This window comes from Monodon monoceros, unplaced genomic scaffold (assembly GCF_005190385.1).
Source record: "Monodon monoceros isolate NGI ecotype Baffin Bay Population unplaced genomic scaffold, NGI_Narwhal_1 Super_Scaffold_18, whole genome shotgun sequence".
Taxonomy (NCBI): domain Eukaryota; kingdom Metazoa; phylum Chordata; class Mammalia; order Artiodactyla; family Monodontidae; genus Monodon; species Monodon monoceros.
In genome coordinates, this window is record NW_021703774.1 from 179,329,100 (window position 1) to 179,346,769 (window position 17,670).

The 17,670-nt window shown below is 59.9% G+C and overlaps 2 protein-coding genes across 2 annotated transcripts in view; one reads left to right on the plus strand and one right to left on the minus strand.

Annotated features, from left to right (window-relative positions):
• PRDM16 (PR/SET domain 16) overlaps nt 1-17,144 on the minus strand; it is a 319,214-nt gene extending 302,070 nt beyond the window's left edge. The window contains 1 exon segment of the mRNA XM_029228875.1: nt 16,686-17,144. Within this exon segment, the coding sequence (XP_029084708.1) occupies nt 16,686-16,743 (58 nt within the window). The 5' untranslated portion in view covers nt 16,744-17,144.
• Nucleotides 17,145-17,202: 58 nt separating this feature from the next.
• Nucleotides 17,203-17,670, plus strand: part of LOC114898059 — a 24,787-nt gene continuing 24,319 nt past the window's right edge. Inside the window, exon 1 of the mRNA XM_029227067.1 lies at nt 17,203-17,326. Coding sequence (XP_029082900.1) covers nt 17,203-17,326 — 124 coding nt within the window. The remainder of the gene's footprint in view (nt 17,327-17,670) is intronic.

Consider the following 17,670-nt stretch of genomic DNA (forward strand, 5'->3'; position numbering starts at 1 on the left):
GGGCGGTGCCGGCACAGGTCACCTCTGTCTGTCCGTGGCAGGGCCACGTCTGTGAAATTCCCTAAGGCTGTGGCCCCTGCCAGGGAGAGGGTGAGGTGATAAGTGACCAAGTGCTGCGTAGCCCTAGAAACACCTGCATCTTCCAGGCGCACGTGGGGAGAGGGTCTCTTAGTCCTTCTGGAGAGGGACAGGGATTCGGAACTAGAAAACCATCCCAGAGCTATGGGAAAAGGCAGGGGCCGCCAAGTGGGCAGCACAGAAAGCTGCCCAGGGCTTGGGAGCTGGCATTCAGGCACTGCTGGCCTCATTTCTTCCAGGAAAAACTCCCCTGTCCATTCTCACCCAAAGGAAGGGTCATCCACCAGGAGTGGGCAGGGGGAGAGGGTGGGCACGGGGAGGGGGAATCTTCCGTAAATGCTTTTCATGCCCCCACTCACTCCCACCTCAACCAAGAAGCAGCTATAAGTTTATTCAAACACATGAGAACCCACATGGGGAAAAGGCTGTCTAGGGGGTGCTCCGGTTGGTTTCTGGATCGTCCTCAGTGACTCTGGCCCCCAGCTCCCTGATTTAATGCAACAGAGACCCCAGAGCCCGGCCCCCCATATCTTCCAAGAGGGGTTTTCTCAACCAAACAGAACCGGCGTGTACACACTGCACGGACAGCAGCAGCTGAGGTCATGGCTGGAGTGGCAGAGAGAACGTATAAAATAGACGGTCCTGTTAGAAGTTTCGACCTCATAAATCCCCGCCGCGCTGCCGGCTGGCTTTAGAAGGTGAGAGAAACAACATTACAAAGCGAAATGAGGGGAGGAAAAGGAATGTAGCATGAAGGCCAAAGAGCAGGGAAGTCACAGGGGGACGGAGGAAACGCAGCTCACGGAGAAATTCAGTCTAATCTTTGCTCAACCGCAAGCGGGAGGCCGGACCCCAGTGCCACCGACAGAAACGTGCCTCCCTCCCTGGAAAATTGATTTGTCAACAACCAGTGGCTCGTCCAAAGGCATCTCAAGGTTGTTTAAAAAAAAAAAAAAAAAAAGTAATGATGAAAACCACAGGCAACGGCTTGCACGACTGAGAAACGTTTTTTGAGAAAAGGGGATTCCAACAATAATGAGACTGCTGGATGGATGGTCTGGAAAGGTCGGATTTGTAACATCTGAGGGCACATGGGGCATCCCTAGCTAAGAATTCGTTTACAAAAAAAAAATCAAAGTTGGTTTCAATCTCCTCCTGTAATCTAAAAACTCCCTCCCACAAACCCAAGAAATGTGAATTTCCTCATTTGGGGTTGAGTTGCCTGCCAAGTGCCAGGAAGGACCCTTGACCTGACCCCGATGTGGACGGCGGTTCCCCACTGGGACCCCCAGGCCATGTGAGTGGCACAGTGACCCAGAGGGTGGAGCTCGGGGGGCATTCCCGGCACCATGGCTTCTCAGGCCCTGACATGGGGTCTCTTTCTGCTGCAGACTGGCTGCCCAGGTGGGAAGCCCCCTACCCATCCAGCTTCTGTCGCCAGAAGACGGCGGCCCTCCAGCCCCCCGCTCGTATGGGTGGGTCGGCTGACGCAGGCGACCCCCTTTAAGAAGCAAACCTCACCTTACCCTTCACCTCCAAAGGAGCAGGCGCTTCCAAGGAGGGGGCGGGCTGTGTGCAGGTCCCCCCCAACCCCGGCCACTGAGCGAAGTCCAGTCCCAACTGCAAACACGTGGTGCTGGTCTGCGAGTTGCCATTGCTCGGACCTCGGCTTCCTCTTTCCTTCTTTCTCCCCCCCCCCCCCCCCCGCCCCCCCCCCCCCCCCCCCGCACCAACACTTTTGTTAGAGGAGAATATCATGTTTAGATTGCGGAATTCCATCACTTAATTGCTTCACGACTGGAAATTTCAGGAGGGTTCTCGTTTTTCGCAGAAATCTCCAGGCGCAAGCACATTCTGTAGATCTTTTGCCTAATTAACAGCAAACTCATAAAAATACATAAATAAATAAGGCAAGCACCGACAGATTACGCAAAGAACCCTTCATTTGCTCCAAGAGGAAGCCTCGACAGTGGGAGAATTCGGTAAAACCTCCACCCGAAAGGTCTCGGGAGAGGACGGAGGTGGCTGGGCCTGGGGTCCGGCCCCAGATGGGAGAGTCTGCTCTGCCCAGGCTCTGGGGCCCAGCGCTCATGGGTTCCAACCCGCAGCACAGCCGGATCAGCCCCCACGGCTCTCTCTCGGGCCTCCTGCTTCCACACAGACCAGCACGTCCAGATGAAAATGCAGCCTGGGGAGGAGGTCAGGCAGCAGGATGGTGGGTGGGAGCCAGGCCAACGACTGGGGCTCGAGGTGTCTCTGTTCTGAGGGTGTGCAGGGCCGGGGGTGTGGGGAGATGTCTCGTGGGGCGGCCTGGGCTCTGGGGGAGCCTTCCTGAGCCAGAGGGCCAGGCCCTGCAGCACCAGACAGGGGCACGGGGTGAACTTTACCTGCAGCATCAACTCCAGGCTGAAGGGATGCTGAGCCTGGGGGGTCAGAAGCAGTGACCCCGGAGTCCAGACCGGCCGTTCTGGCGGTGAGACCCTGGCATGGACCTCGCCGGGCAAGTGCCCTATAGTTTATAAAGACCCCCATATGCACAAGTGTTCCCTGAGCAGGCCTCAGTTTCCCCGTCTGCCTTCTCCCTGAAAAAAGGGGAGCTGAGGTGCGTGAACAACAAGGCGCTCGGGGTAGATGGCTGCCCAGCCACCCCAGGCCACCATGACCTTCAACGGTGCCTGTGGACACTTCTAAGGCCACCCTGAATCAGGCTAGAGGAAGGTGCCGGCTCTGTGCCCAGACCAGCGGGTTTGTGGTCAGGTGCAGAAAGCCTCAGAGCCCCAAGGACACGAGAGCCCACACGTCGGTCAAGCCACATGTCCGGAGTGCCAATTCTCAGGGCCTGTGCCCACCTGGGGCCCCACAGGCCTGGGAAGGATCCCGACCGAGGCCTCCTACAGGCACCCTGAGAAGACCTGCCATGGATGTTGCTGTGGCCCCTGCCAGGAGGCAAGTGAGCCCAGGGGCAGGATGCTGACTTCCAGGAGGGACAGGCAAGCTGGTTCTTGATTCAACCGCAGGCCCGGAAGTTACAGGTCACCTGTGTCCCAGATGGAGCACTGAGCTCAGAGAGGCTGTGTGGCTCGGATCTCAGCTTGTGGGAAGCGGGTGCGGGATTCGGGAGGGGTCTGTGTGAGCCTCAAGCCTATGCCACCTGCCCCCTAACAGCCAGATGGTGAGCCCTGACGCCCCACCCAGATGGAGAGTCAGGAAGGAAGCCGTCCAGCTCCTGCCCCGGTCGGTCCCTCCTTCCTGCACCCATCCTGGAGCTGTTTGGAGTCACATTCAGCGAGTTGAATCTCCCACATCTCTGGTCCTCCCAGGCTCTGCCCTGTAGCAGACCAAGTTCATCCCTGGGCTGTGGAATGATTCCCACCCAGTGAGGCAGAGACCCCCACCGCTGCGGCTTTAGACACCCTGGGGTCCTAAACCCAGCATCACGCCGAGATGCTGGTGTGTCTTTCAGACGGCGGTGCCACCTGCACGGGTGTGGGATGTGCCCGGGGTCCACCTGGACTTGAGTTCTAGAGTCAGGAGTGGGTCTTGGGCACCATTCAGGAGCAGCTGGATATGCCCATGTCCACTGACAAAGACGGGAACCATCTGGGGAGAGACGGGGCAGGAAAGGGGCCCTGGAGGTTTGGCAGAAATAAATCCCAAGCAGCCCACAGCCCAGCCAGCCCTTGCAGCAGGTGTGCGGGTCCACCTGGTGCCTCCACCCAGGAGCCCACAGGCTCCCTGACTGCAGCTCACAACGGGCACCCAAGAGCTCCCGGCCCAAGAGCCGCCCCGTCTGCCCTCCCCACAACAGCTGCATCCACTGGGCCCCGCATGGTGACTCCCCCCGAGGGAGGCCCGCGAAAAGCCCTGTCTGGAAAGTAAGATGCTGCCCGGTCTCTCCAGACTTTGTTTTTTGAAGCGGGCAGGAGCCCCGGGTACGGGACCCGACAGACGCAGTCTGGACTCAAATTCTCCAGGGCGAGGGTAGAGCGGACGGAGCCTCCCTGGCTCAAATGTCCTGGGCCAGCGGCCTCCACTCTGGGGCCGCACCTCAAATTTCGGCGACAGAACGGCCACAGAAAGCAGTCCGCTTTATCGGCGGCCTGCGCGAGCTCTATATTGCCGTGGCCCATTGCCCCTAGCATTCCATGCCTCCCAGGGGGGGGCAGATAATCCCACAAAGGGCCTCATGCCAGAGCCCGACGTTGCAAAGTGCTTTCTCCAGCCGCTGAGTGCTTTTGACTCCATCAGCGAGGGGTTCGCAGGAATCTCCTTACTGGGCCCCAGGGTTCAGATCGAATGTCCCTTTGAAAGGGCCAGAGGGGACCCTGTGCCCCTGCTCCTGGGTCTGCGTGACACCAGATCCAGCCCGTCCTGGCTGGGCTCTTGGAGGCCACTGCTTGTCCCACCCCAGAGGGTAGGGCCCCCAACACCCCAGGGCCTGTGGGGAGGAGGGAAAGGCCATCCCCTGGCCCGGCAGATGCCGAGACCCTCTCTCTTGCAGGGAGCCCACGATCAGCGCTTGGACTCACTGTCCCAGCCTCCCTCTCCTCTTGCTCCGTCTACAAGACTGTGGGACCACGGAGGCCCAGTGACAGCCCCCTGAATGAGGGTCCCCTTCACCTGCCCCAAACATGCTCCTCTCTGATGTCGATGTATCAGCCTCCTACATCGTCCAAGACTTGAAAGCAGAGCCTGGCTCGTGCAGTCATGTCTGTGTGCATGGAGACCTCTGTGTACGTGTGCACAAGTGTATGTGTGCGTACATGTGTGTATGTGCATGCGCTTGTTGCACGTACACACTGCATTGTGTGGCTTGTGTGTGTGTGCCTGTGTGTGTATGTGCATGCACAGGTTGCATGTACCTGTGGGCGTGTGTAAATATGTGTGCACATGTGTGCGTACACGTGCACTTGTGTTGCACATGTGTGCTACGTGCATGCACGATGCAGGTGTGCGTGCCTTATACGAGTTTGCCAGTGCATGTATGTGCATGTGTGCCTGTACACACGTGTGCGCGCGTGTGTGTGCCAGCTCACGCATCAGACTGAGGACAGCAAAGCCCCAGTATCCCATGGTTCTCTGAGTGAGTCCTTGGCATGTCCCCCTAGACAGCATCAGAGCCACAGTCTCAGAGCATCAGCTGGATAACTAACAGCCCAGCGAGGAGAAACTCTTCCCCCCTTTCAGCTTTGGGACCTGTCACTCAGCACAAATTCCCTGGAACTAAACCAAACAGGAGACCCCAAAAGACAGAGTCTGCTCTAATGCCTGGAGGGGATGCACGCCCCTCCCCAGGGCAGGAAGCTTGCCACGGCCCCCAGCTCTACTCCTCCCAGGAACTCGGTGGTGGAGCCCCCAGCCCGACAAAGACACCCACCCGGGTCACACGGAGAGCACAGCCGCCCCAGACAATCCCCAGCCCTCCGCGTGACAGTGACTGAACGCCTCCGCCGGGGCCCAGGGACCGGCATGGAGACCTGCCCAGTGTTTCACATTTGTCTGCTCTGCACTCATCACAATATTGTCTGGACGAGCTTTTTCATCTTTAGGCCACATCCAGAGGTCCCCCAGGGAGATTGCTCAGCCCCACACAGTCACACACAAATCTGCCTTCTGCCAGGTGCAAGAAAATTCCAGAAACCCGAAGTAGCTGCTAACAATGACAGCCCGGATCCTGCAGAGAATAACAGCAAGAATAATACCACGCTCAAGTGCCCTGCAGACGTTATCCCAGCCTTCACTCCCCCTCCAGCAAGCCGGGGCCTGGTTTCCCCAGGTCACTTGCTTATGGGCAACCCTCTTCTCCGTCTCCGCCATGGCCAAGGGTGGTTCCAGATGAGGACGGGCCATTGTCCCTGTGACACAGGTCCAGCTGGCCTGGAGGTGCTCCTGGAGACTGCAGGGCCCCACAGCCTTTCATCATGCCCCCCAACCAGAGACCCCCCTGCCCACCTTCCCTTCCCCCCAGTAGCCTAGGGCCCCAAGGCCAGACTTCCACCCCAGTGGCCAATGCTCAGCCCGCAGGTGGGCCCACCAAGTTCCTCTGGTTTGGTCCAAGGTCAGCTAAGGTCATGGAGCTGCGCATCCCGTTGGAATTTGGGAAGTGAAGACCAAGAGCCAGCCCTGCGGGCCCCGGGCTGGGAGCTGGTGGGATGGGGCCCCTGGTGGTGCGCGCTGGGGGTTCCCCACATCCCCGGGGCGCCCTGGCTTCATGGCCCGGTTCTGCCTGCTGGCCAAGGGCCCTGAAGGCCTCTACCTCCGGGCCAGGCAAGGCGGGGAAGATTCAGCTTGGTTTTGCCGTCACAGATTCGGCGAGTGTCGGGGGCTTCTTTAAGGAGGAAAGTCATCCTGGCCCCGGCCCTTCCCACGCACCCTGCGGCCAAGCCGTGCCCACTGCTGGCGACCACCACCCCGGGACGGGAACCAGCATCGTGGTCACAGTTTCCCAGGAGGCCCAGGTCCTTCCTAGCCCAGCTCAGGCCTCGCTGAATCGAGGCATCTCCGCACCCCCAGGCCCTGCAGGTGAGGCCAAGTATTATGCTCTGTCTGGTGGATAAAGAATCAGGGGTTCTTTGTCAGAAAACTCAAGGCTGCGTTCCTCCACGCCCGGCCCTCCCCTCACTCTGCCACGCCGAGTCTGTGGGTCAAAGGGGGGTGTCTCCCGGGGGAGGAGAAAGGCCCTGGGCTGCGGTAATGGGCTTCTCACCCTCGCCGTGGCCATCAGCCCCCCTCCCCTTTGAATGAGGGTAGTCTGTCACGATCGGGAGGCAACCTAAAACCCCGGGTAAACGGAGACCTGGGCTCCTGATCCAGGCTGCCGGCCGCAGGGACCAGTGGCTCGGCCGAGATGGGCCTCTGCTCCGAGCCGCCGCCGTCATTAGCAGATGAGATTCCATAACCAACGGCAGCCTCGAGCAGCTTTATCTAACCTTCGGAAGGTAAGATCAACACCTTCGATGGAGAGAAAGTTAAGACTCGGGGGCCCCTTCGCTTTGCAAGTCTGACTCCCAGCCGTGAAACGAGAGCCCCCCTTGGGCCAGCGATCTGCCCAGAGATTTCTGAGCAATCTTAATTTCCACTGGTTTTTTTTTAAGCCCTTTTGTTCCTAAGGACACTCAGCCAAACGTGAGGCCGCCGAAACTCCACCCCCCCCCCCCCCACCGCCCGCGGGGACACTCTCCAGCACACGCACGTGCTCAGTAAAGACGTGCGGAGGAGCCGAGCATCGGGGACCCAAGCCCCCCATCTCACCCGGCTTATTGTCAGAGATGTCACGTCTCCACAGGCTCCGGGGAAACGTGAAAAGCTCCCATTGGCCCAGGGTTACTTGTTGCTGCTCTGATTTCATTTGCACGGAAGAAGACAGGGACCCCGGTTCCCCTGGCCGGAAACCTGTGAGAAGCCCCCTGGTCAGAAAGGGCACTGGGCTGGTTCAAGGCTGCCTTGGCTCCGCGGGAGGAGCGGCCGGTGGATGCTTTCACAACCGACATCAGTGCGGTGGACGGCACGGACTTTGGGAGGGCGGAGGAGGGCGCCCGGCATCCTGTCGTGGGGCTTATTTTTAAAGTCACGTCAAATCACTTCCAGGGAAAAATTGATCTGTCTCTGATAGCTTTTCCTCCTGCTAACGTGATAAATAAATAATTAGCCACATCGTCGGGCTGGTTCATTAAAGAAAAGGATGGCTGGATGGGCCGAGAGAGAGAAGCCGATCAGAAAGACGGAGCCCGGCTGTAACCACCCCCCCCCCATGTTTTATGACACCATTTGTATTCTGTCAGTCACAAGCTTTACGTTCAGCCCAGGCTGGGAACTGAATACCCTATTCAGAGAGGTGCTCACGGGCGTGTTATTGCAATTTAATATCTTCGCACACAGACACCTCATTATCTCGGAACCTGACACTGGTAGCATAATTCTGTCATTTTTCAAGAGGGGCTAATTTTTCTAAATGTGAGCGTGAGGGCCCGGGATGATCTAAACAGCCCCGTCTCCTCTTTGTTTCTTCTCAGGGGTTATAAACTGCAGGAAAGTGCTCACACGTCGGCCTCTCCGCACCTCTGAACTTCTCCCGTCTCTGCTCACACTACAACCAGCTTCGATCGGCTCCGGGCCGCCGCAGCCCCCGTTCCAGACGCCGCGGGGAGCTAAGTGGCGTCGGACGACAGAGAAAGGGAGAGGGTCTTTGCAGAGCACAAGTGGGCAGGGAGGTGCAGCACAGCTGACAAAAAAGAACGGCCTGAGGGCGCGTCTCATTCAGACAGCAGACCCAGGCTCGCCCGGGAGTGCCCGCATACGTGTGCACGCACAGCACACACGTGGATGTGTCCGCACGCTCCCCAGAGACCACCTCGGCACGTTGTCCAGATGAAGGGTGTGTGTCAGGGGCCGCGTCTCCCTCAAGCTGCATCATTTCTGGCCAACAAAATGCTCCCCGGCTTTCAGGCGGTTCAAGAATGCGCTGGCTTTTCCAAGAAAGAGCCGAGAGTGACTTGCGAAGAAGGCCGGCTTCCCAGGAAGGCATCTCGGGACGAGCAGGTGGCAGCGAAGAGGAAGGTGGCACAGCCCGTGCCCCACGCTGTTTGCTGCAGCCCCAAGCAGCTCGATGTTTACCGAGCAGTCGACGTTCTCTGTGTCACAAGCTCCCTCCCGAAAGGGACCCCGGGGGCCTTCAGGCAGCCTGGCGCTCTTCTCCTCACTGACACCACAGAAATAGTGCTCAGGACCCCACCTCGATCTAACCCTGACAGCAGCAGGGCGGCGCGTGGGGAGAGGGGTGACCCATAGCCACGTCTGAACTTGGGGGCTGGGAAAGGCTGTCGGGTCAGCACAGGCCGGTGACGCTCATTCCAACACAGTGAGGACCTAATCCTCTCGCCTTCCTGGAACCAAGGGCGGAAGCGGTCTCCGTGGCAAAAATATAAATTCTAGGGACATGGCCTCACTCTGAACCTTCAGAAGGAAGCGTCACCTGAGGGCAAAACAGTGCCAGGGAGCAACAGGGGCCCCGGCTCATCTGCGCCAGGGAGCGAGGAGGGACCCCAGGGCTCTCCTGCGGTCAGCACTCCGGGCTCCCCCAGTCAGCGTGATTTTCAGTCTTTGTTTCAATGTTTTAAGGACGAGGTGACCAGGCATCTCTGAAGAGGCTGTTACAGCCCATTGAGCAGATACAAATGTCTGAGCGTTTTTAAGTGCCCGCCCCTTCCCCTCTGAGAAGCAGCTAGACAGAGCAGCTTAGATGGGAGGCTGTTATATGAATCCGTATCTCAGCGTAACGTTGACTGCCAGCACCTGAACGCAGGTACGGGACTAAACTGTGTCCCAGGAAAGGTTCCCGGTCCTATTCAGTTCCCATCCGTCATTGCTTGACCCAGGCATTTCCCTCCTGTGCTGAAATGCTGGAGGTGCCCTGCCTGCCACTGGTACTGGTGAAGCACTGCACAAATTTCATGTGAGCCACTGAATTTAAGGGCCAGGGGGCTCACGGAAGCAACGACAGCTATGGAAACCTCCTCTCTGGCATCCCTCCCTCCCTCCCTCCCTCTCCTTCTGGCCTTTCTAACTTGAACTAGAGAAGTTGGTTGGGAGTTCTGCCACCCCTCCATCAGCACAGAGCCAGGGCTCGGGAGGCCCGAGAGAGCTTGGGGCCTCCAGATGTGCTGAGCTGGGGGCAGCCTGCTGGCTCGCTCCCCTTCCAAACAGTTTGAACACAGAAGCCCAGCCCCCACACAAGGACCTGCTGGCCGGTGAGGGCCAAGAGTCAGGTGGGCACCTGTGACTGCCCAGACTCATCACACTGCCCAGGGTGCGGTGACATCACCACATTGTCCTCCAGGTGGGCCGCCCCCGGCAAGCATCCCTCAGCTGCCCGGGACCCCCAGGCACGTCTCAGAGCCCGGCACACAGTAGGCCCACGGACAACGTTCAGGGATGAATGGACGGATGGAACAGAGCAGCCAAAACAAATAGAAGACCTGAGCCTGCAGGACGTGGGAGGCCTCTCATGAGAAAAGAGCCAGCAGATGCCACCAGCTGTTGGAACCCCGAAGGCAGATGTGAGGATGGAAAAGGCTTAGCATGGCTGAGGGGCCGGGAAGGCGGCTGCAGGGAGGGGCCAAACACACTCCAGCACCTGTGCTCCCCGGTTTGAAGATAAAATCACCAGCTAAGGACCGTGTGTGCTTTATATCCCGGCTGAACTGGACGGCCAGAATCGAAGTATCAAAGTGGATGCTTTGCTGTGGCCCCGAATGGCCCCCACGGAGGCAGGTGGCCGTGGACCAACAAAGCATCTTCCCAACCAGGCCCAGGAGGTAAAAGCGACACTCGGTTCTGACTGTCTGTCTGCCTGGAGAGGGGTGTCCCGACTCAGCCCCACCCGGCCCGAGGACCCTCGCCTCCCAGGCAGAATCACCTCCCCGAATGCCATGGTCCCTTCCAGAAGCTTCTGTGTGGTCATGCCTGCCTGCAGCCAGAGACGAAGCACACAAGGCGCAAAATACCCACGCGTCCACACCCTGCAGCCCCTTTGACCGAGTCACAACTCACTTTCACTCTCCAGGACGGCCCCCCTTCACCGGCTTCAAAGGCGGGGGACTGGTGGTCCTGAGCCGAGGCAGGCGTGGCGGTCGGGAGGGGGACACAGCCCAGCCCAGAGTCGGAGTGGACGGAGTGCGGGCTCCAGGGACTGAGAACTACATCCTGCCAAGCCCGTCCCTCGGGCTGACTCTGGGGTGAGGTCCCCCTGCAGCCTCAGGAGCAGCACTCACGGGGGCTAAGGGCAGAACCTTGATATTTTCACCAAGCATCCAGCTCTGTTATTCTTTCTAAAGTAGGAAAGTGGACAAAGCCACTCATTTCTCAACTCGGCACAGCCTGAAAAGAAAGCAGACCTCACGCCCAACGACCGCCCTGGGCTCATGGAGTCACGGCGACTCGGTCTGGTCCCCAGAGCCAGGGGTCTCAGGAGATCCAGCCTGGGCCCTCCCGGCCCTGGCCCTCCAGCCACGGCCATGAGAAACAGGAGGGGGCTTCAGACCCAAAGAGGAGGTACCAGGGTCTCCCTCATGCCTCACCATCACCCCACATCAAAATTCATTATGGAATATATAAATTTTACGTCAAAAATCAAATCTACCTAAATCCATCCAGGGGAGTCAGGAGGCTAAAGGGCAGGGTGATAGCTCTTAATGTGGCCAGAAGTGCCCAAGTATGTTTCTGGAACCTTCCTAGGAAACCCCTGCATGCGTCCCGGGAACCCGTCTCCTCCCACATCAGCGGGACAGCAGCCCTGGTGCCTGGCTTCAAACCGAGCCGCCTGGGGTCTTTCCTTCCTGTTAATTCCCCTTGGCATTGCCTGGGGCTGGGAGGGAGACAGGACCCCAGAGGAAGCCCATGGCGCCAGCACAGGGACAGTGACAGTGGGCACGCAGGCTGAGCCGGTGTGTCCTGCCCCTTCCCACCCCCATGCTGGGGAAGCAGAGGCTTTGGAGCACGACTCAGGTCTCCTCGAAAAGCATCTCAGAACCAGGAGGCGGCTGGTCAGAGGAGCCCTGCACTATGCCCACATCCTCCACCACAGATGCATCTAAGCATTTCCAGCCACATACCTGCGGGAGGGAGGAGCAAGCGTCCTCCATCACCGGCCTCATAACTGCAGAGCAGCTCAGGCTGGGCCAGGACTTGTGTGGGCAACTCGGCTCCCAACACGCACACACTGGGGATCACCCCCCTAATGCACCCCATGCTGGATGGGGTGCAGACCAAAGGCACACACCTTCCTGGAAATTTGTGACCTGCTGAGAAGCGGCACAAGTCTGGTGAATTTCCTAACCGAGTTCATTTTGCAGAATCCTCACGTCAGGTTCAGAAAGTGGGTGTTCAGGGTGACTGGTTATCTCTTCGGAGATGAGCAGAGCACTTCCCCAAGTTTGAGCCTGGGAACACCGTCCATGGAGTGGCTTTGCTCCCATGCCTGTAAAGCCTGTTTGTGGGCCTCTCCTCCCACCTGGGGGGCCCGGAGGGGAAGGCTGGGTACGCTAAGGGCTCTGCAGCATCTTGGGGTCCCCTCTGCCCCGAGGCGAATTTTAGATGAGCCTCTTGCTGCGTCAACCATTCCACCTCAAGGGCAGGGTCAGGTCAGAATGAAAAAGGGACCCGGCACTCGTCAGATTTGTTTAAATATAGGCTCCACCGTCTCCACCCTGAAAGATGCGTGTTTGGGGTTGAGAATGGCACACGCGTCAGATGGAAAATGTGCACGGGGTAATGTGGAGCCTTATTTGGAGGAGATAAAATATTCACCAGGACCCAGCCATGTTTTAAAATGATTATAAATTATTTTAACAGTGCATTTGCAAAGGGTTATAAAAACAGCCATAATATATTTTTTTCCTTAGATTCTAGAATTACCAGTGTGACAGCTAATGCAATAATGATTTGTTTCAAATGCCAGTGTTTAAGCTGTAGAAAGCTGATTTTATACATTTTTCCAGTAGGCCGCATTGTAGTTAATGAAATTAAACACACCAATCGCATTTGTCCCCAGGGGACGAGGAACTGAACACGCCGCTGGTTTATTTTTTTATTAAAATAAATTGCAGCAGGCAAGATGGACTAATTGCACACAGAATTGAAAGAGAAACATTCCATTGATATAATTAAGCCAATTTTCATGGACAGAAATAGTTATGGTGGATATAAAATAAGCAAAGCCTTCACCAGAATCTGACTTTCTTCCTTTTTTTTCCCGCAGAATGTTAACTATTAAACAAATATGTATCTCGGGCCAGCACACTCCTATCTGCGGCCCCAGGGCATTGTTCCCTGGAGTCCAGGGAGAGGCCGCCGGCCTGGCCAGAGCGCCTTCAGACCGAGGAGGATTGGTGAAAGCCGGAGAGAGGAGAGTGGTCAGAGCAGAAGAGGCCACCCCCCTTGCCCTGGGAACTTGGGAGCACTGTGCGGCCTGGAACGGCCACCGTGGCCCTGGCTGGAGCTTGTGAGGTGCCCAGACTTGAGGAACAGCGGCCGATTCCGGGCTGGACCTGAAACTGCAGCCACCGGCTCCTCCGCCCTGCGGGTCAGGTCCACGGCCACAGTTCCTCCTCTCCCCGATTGCCTGGGGGGGAGGGGGGAGGATTATTTCCCTCCAGATTTGCGGTGGGGGTGGGGGTAGGGGCGCGAGGGGGGAGCCAGCAGGTCCTACACCTCCGGTGTTGGCTCAAGGGAAAGGCAGTAAGTGGGGTGCAGACGAGGCCAACCCCTGGTCAACACTCCAGCTCTCCTGCACCTGTCCTTGGGAGAGGACACCCAGAGCCAGGGGTTGGAGACCCTAGCAAGGCCTCTGCCCAGCCTGCGTGGGGAGAGCAGAGTGGAAGAGTCCAGTCCCGGGCGGAGAAAGAAACCAGTCTGAAGCAGGCGAGTGCACAAGGCACCCAGTTGCATTCACAAGCTGTAAGCACATGGATGTCTTACTTGCTTTTTAAGAACAGACCTGTTACAAGCTGACCGTTGGCCCTGGGAAAATGCTTAAAACCTGACACATTAAAAAAAGTAAAATAAAATAAAATCCTCGGAATTAACTGCAGCCTGCAGTGCCCTGGTGGGGGGCGGGGCGCTAAATAAGAAACCCTGAAGGGCTTCAAGGAACATTCAGTTTCACCATTAACTTGCTGTGTGATCTTGTCGGGTTATTTGACCTCTCTGTGCCCTGGGTTTCTTACCCAGAAAAGTGGCGCCGGCTAGCCACGCTTTGTCCTCCTCAGGGTCAGTGAACGGGGTGGGTCATGCCTCCCAAGCGGACCGTGAACACCTTTACGGGACCGTCGCCCGGAGGCTGCAGCGGCACTGAAACATGGGCGGCGGCTCAGGCTGCAGCCCGCTCGGGCCTCCCCGCAGGTGCGTGCCAGAGTGCACGGACCCCAGCGGCAAGTTCGGCGAAAGGCAGGGCTCGTTCCTGGGAAGCCGAACGCCCACCCCCGCCTCGGTTTTCCCGCACCGGCCCGACTTAGACCCAGCCTTCCGGGCCCGCTGCCGCATCTCTCCCGGCCCAGGTCCGCGAAGCGACTTGGAACCGCACACGGCCTGCAGCCCGCGGAGTCTGAGCGAGGGTCAGCAGTCGGGAGGGGTGAGGAGCCCGCCCTCCTCGTTCCAGGAAGCCCAGGGAGGCGGGGACCCCTGGGCCCAGACTGCGGTCCTGGAGGAGGAGGTCTGGGCTGAGACCAGGGGCTCGGCGAGGCCACCGCCACCGACCCGCTGCGCGGTGTAGACGCGGGCGCTCCTCGCGCCGCGCCGTAGTTGCCGCGACTTTGTGCGCGTTCTCGGGCCGCGGCGACCATCCGCTCAGCCTGGGGACCCCCGGCCCGGCCCGGCGCGTCTGGAGCCCCGGCAGCCTGAGTCCGCGCCCGCAGCTAGGCCGGGCCGGCTCCCTTCACCTCGAGAAGTTTCTTGCCCGCGCGCGCGCGGGGACGGCGCCCAGGCTGTTCCTAGAGTCCTCCTGCGCCGGCTACGTGAGCTGCAGCGTCCAAGACTTGTTACACGGGTTTGATTCAAAACCTGATAAATTGTATTTAACGCTATTTGAAATTTTTAAACGAAATTATTCACAAGATTTTTAATCCTGGACAATTTTTGTTGAAACTCTAATTATAGGTCGCCTTAATTACCAGCCCAGCCCCCAAGGATCCCTAATTGCCTCCTAATTGAATAAAACAGGGGGCTAATCGCGCCCACGGCGGCGGCCCAGCGAGCTGGCGCGCCTTCCCCAGGGGTTGGTTGATGGGACCCTCGGGCCGGCCTCTCCGCCCGCACCAGGCCTCTCAACAGAAACGGGGAACTGGGTCCCCTGCCCTGAGCTCTGCCCAGAAGGGAGACGCCCGGTGCGTAGGAGGCCGCGGGCGGGGAGGGTGGAGGAGGACCGGCCCGCACCTGCACCACGACAGCAGCCAACGGGAGCAGCGGGGCGGCCCTGAGCGGCGCAGGGTGACTGGGGACCCCAGGGCAGAGCGGGTGCCCTTCCCCCAGGGAGCCCGTCGGGAGGTCACTCCACGAACAGGGATCCCCCCTCCAGCGGGGCCTCGGCACCCTGGCACGCCCGCGGGACCCCCCCCGGCAAGCCAGAGCCTTCGGGCCATCAGCGCATCGCCGCAGGGCACCTGGCCTTGGCCGCCAGCCCCGCACCCCGCCCCTCCACCGCAGCCTCCGCGTTTTCGCCCGAAGCGGGGTAAGCCGCCAGACTCCCGCTGGACATTTCCTGGCGCTGCTGCCCTACCAGGCGTCCAGATGGGAGGCTGCTGTCCGGCTCCTGGGAGAGGACGAGTGGAAGAGGCAGGCCTCCGCCCTCCCCCACCCCCGAGGGTGGGAGAAGGCTGGGCCCAGCAGAGCTGCAGCCTGGCCTGTTTCTGCTGGGGAGAAGGAACCGGCTGGCAGCTCAGCCTACAGCCAGGCTCCCCCCACCCTGTCACACACATTAGTCTCCAAGGAGGCGCACAGAGCCTTCATCCTGCAGAGGCAGTGTCCTCACCCACACCCCAGGGGCTAGGTGGCAGTCAGCAGCTGTCTGGAGGAGACTCTTCCCAGGCCTGAAATATGCAGTGTCTCGGACTCTGGGGTCTGTCACCTCCACGGGGATCAGGCCTCACAGGCACTTCCATGAGGGCCCTGGCTGGATGCTGTTTCGGGGGCACATCCTTCCTCCCACTAGGTCCCTACCTGCCCACCTGGCTCCCAACAGCGGCAGAAACACGAAGCTTTTGTGTGGCATTTCATTTTTAAGTGTGGGCAGGGACGGTCCCATTTCCCCACCGGCCAGCAAAGCCTAGCCGTGTGTGAGGGGACCCTGGCCCCGACCTGTCCTCACCCCGCTCAGGCTTCCCAGGCTCAGCTTGAGATGGAGGGTTTCCCAGCAGCTGACCTGTAGCCCTGGCCTGAGTGCCCCAGTGTCCTCTGACCTTACAAGCTCAACTCACAGCCCCCAGTGTGGGCCCCAAAGTTGCTACCAACTCAGCCAGCACGCAGACCCAGCGGGAGAGACCCCCTGGAGTGGGGTCCTGGGGAAACACAAACAAAATTAGAGCCCCAGATGCACCCTCTAGGGCAGCCCCCCAAGCTCTGGATGGGGGCACACCCCAGCCCCGACCTGGCTGTCCTTCCATGCCTGGTACACGGCTGCAGGCACAACCTAGTCCTGCACACTGGCCTCGGAACCATGACCTCTTCCCTGCTCCCAGCCCCCTGACCCTGGCCGGGATGTGGCTTGGAGGGAGAGGTTCTGTTGGTGGCACTGGGTCTGCCCCACTGCCTCGGATTCAGGTAATGGAGTCAGGTCCCTCGGGACGCCCACATCTGCTTAAAATATTGTCCAAAGAAATGAAATTTCTCAGTGGATCCAGTGATCTGTGTCGGGCAGGCAGCGAGGTCCCGTGCCTGCCTGGACCACCTTTTTGGGGAGGGCTGGGGGCAGCTGTCCTGGCTGTGGAGCACAGGCAGGAGGGGTTCCCACAGCTCACTCCAGTGTGGCTCCAGCTGGGTCTGGGCCTGACAGCCCTGCTCCGCGCCGGCTTTTTCTCAATAAGGACTCCCAGGAAAAGAAACCCTGTGCTCTGCCCTACCTTTGGGTCCAGTTCTCCCGCCTCTGAGCCGGGCTGCAGGTCGCTGCCAGGCACCCATTCTAAGGCCCTAGGCAGAGCCGGGCCGGGAACCTTCCCCACCTGGCTGGCGTGGAGTACACAGAGAGCTGAGGGCCAGACGGGCAGCCGGCGGGCGTGGGACGCTCGCAAGTTTCCGCGGCCGCGCCGAGCACCCTGAGCCGGCCTCTCGCTTGCAGCGAAGGCCCGGTTGAGAATTCGGCCGCTTTCCACTTTCTCGCTCCAGCTTCGGGCCCTTCCTCGGGAGAGCCTGACCCGGGCAGCCTGCCGCCGGGGAGCCGAGTCACTGAGGAGATCCGCGGTGCACAAACAGACTCTGACACGCACACGAACACGCATACTCCGCGCGCCCGCCGGCGGGCAGATAGCACGCGCGCAAGCCACCGAACGCGGGGCCTTGTTCGCACCAAGAGGGGCCAGAGGTCACGGGAGGCCGGGGAGGCCGAAGCCACGAGCCCTGGGCAGAGGAGACCGGCTGGAAATGGGCGCTTCAACGAGGGGCCCCGAGCGGCTTCGGGCGGAGTCCAGGGTCGTCCTGCGGAAGCTGGGAGCTGCTTTTCCCCCGCGGGCCCGACGCGAGGCCTACGACTCGGGGGGAGGGGGCGGTGCGGCTGAGCCTCTGCCGAGCACCGAACCGAGAGGGTAGGACTTCTTCGGAAAAGTGCCGCGAGTTTCGCGCCCCCCGGGCTCACGCTTGGGGGCTCGGCCCTGCGTGCTGCGAGGCCCGGACGGGTAGGGTCGGGCCCAGGAGGACCGGACCGATCGGCCTGGTGGTCCGGCAGGGATTCCCCAGGGGAGCAGGCCGGGCGCCCCTTCTGCGGGTGGGCGGGCGGCCGCGGAGGAGGGGGCGGCGAGAGCTGGAGGAGCCGAGAACGCTCGGGACGGCGCTCGCCGCTTCGCTGCAGCCGGGCCGCGGCCGGGCTTCGGGAGCCGCGCTCGCCGGGCCGCG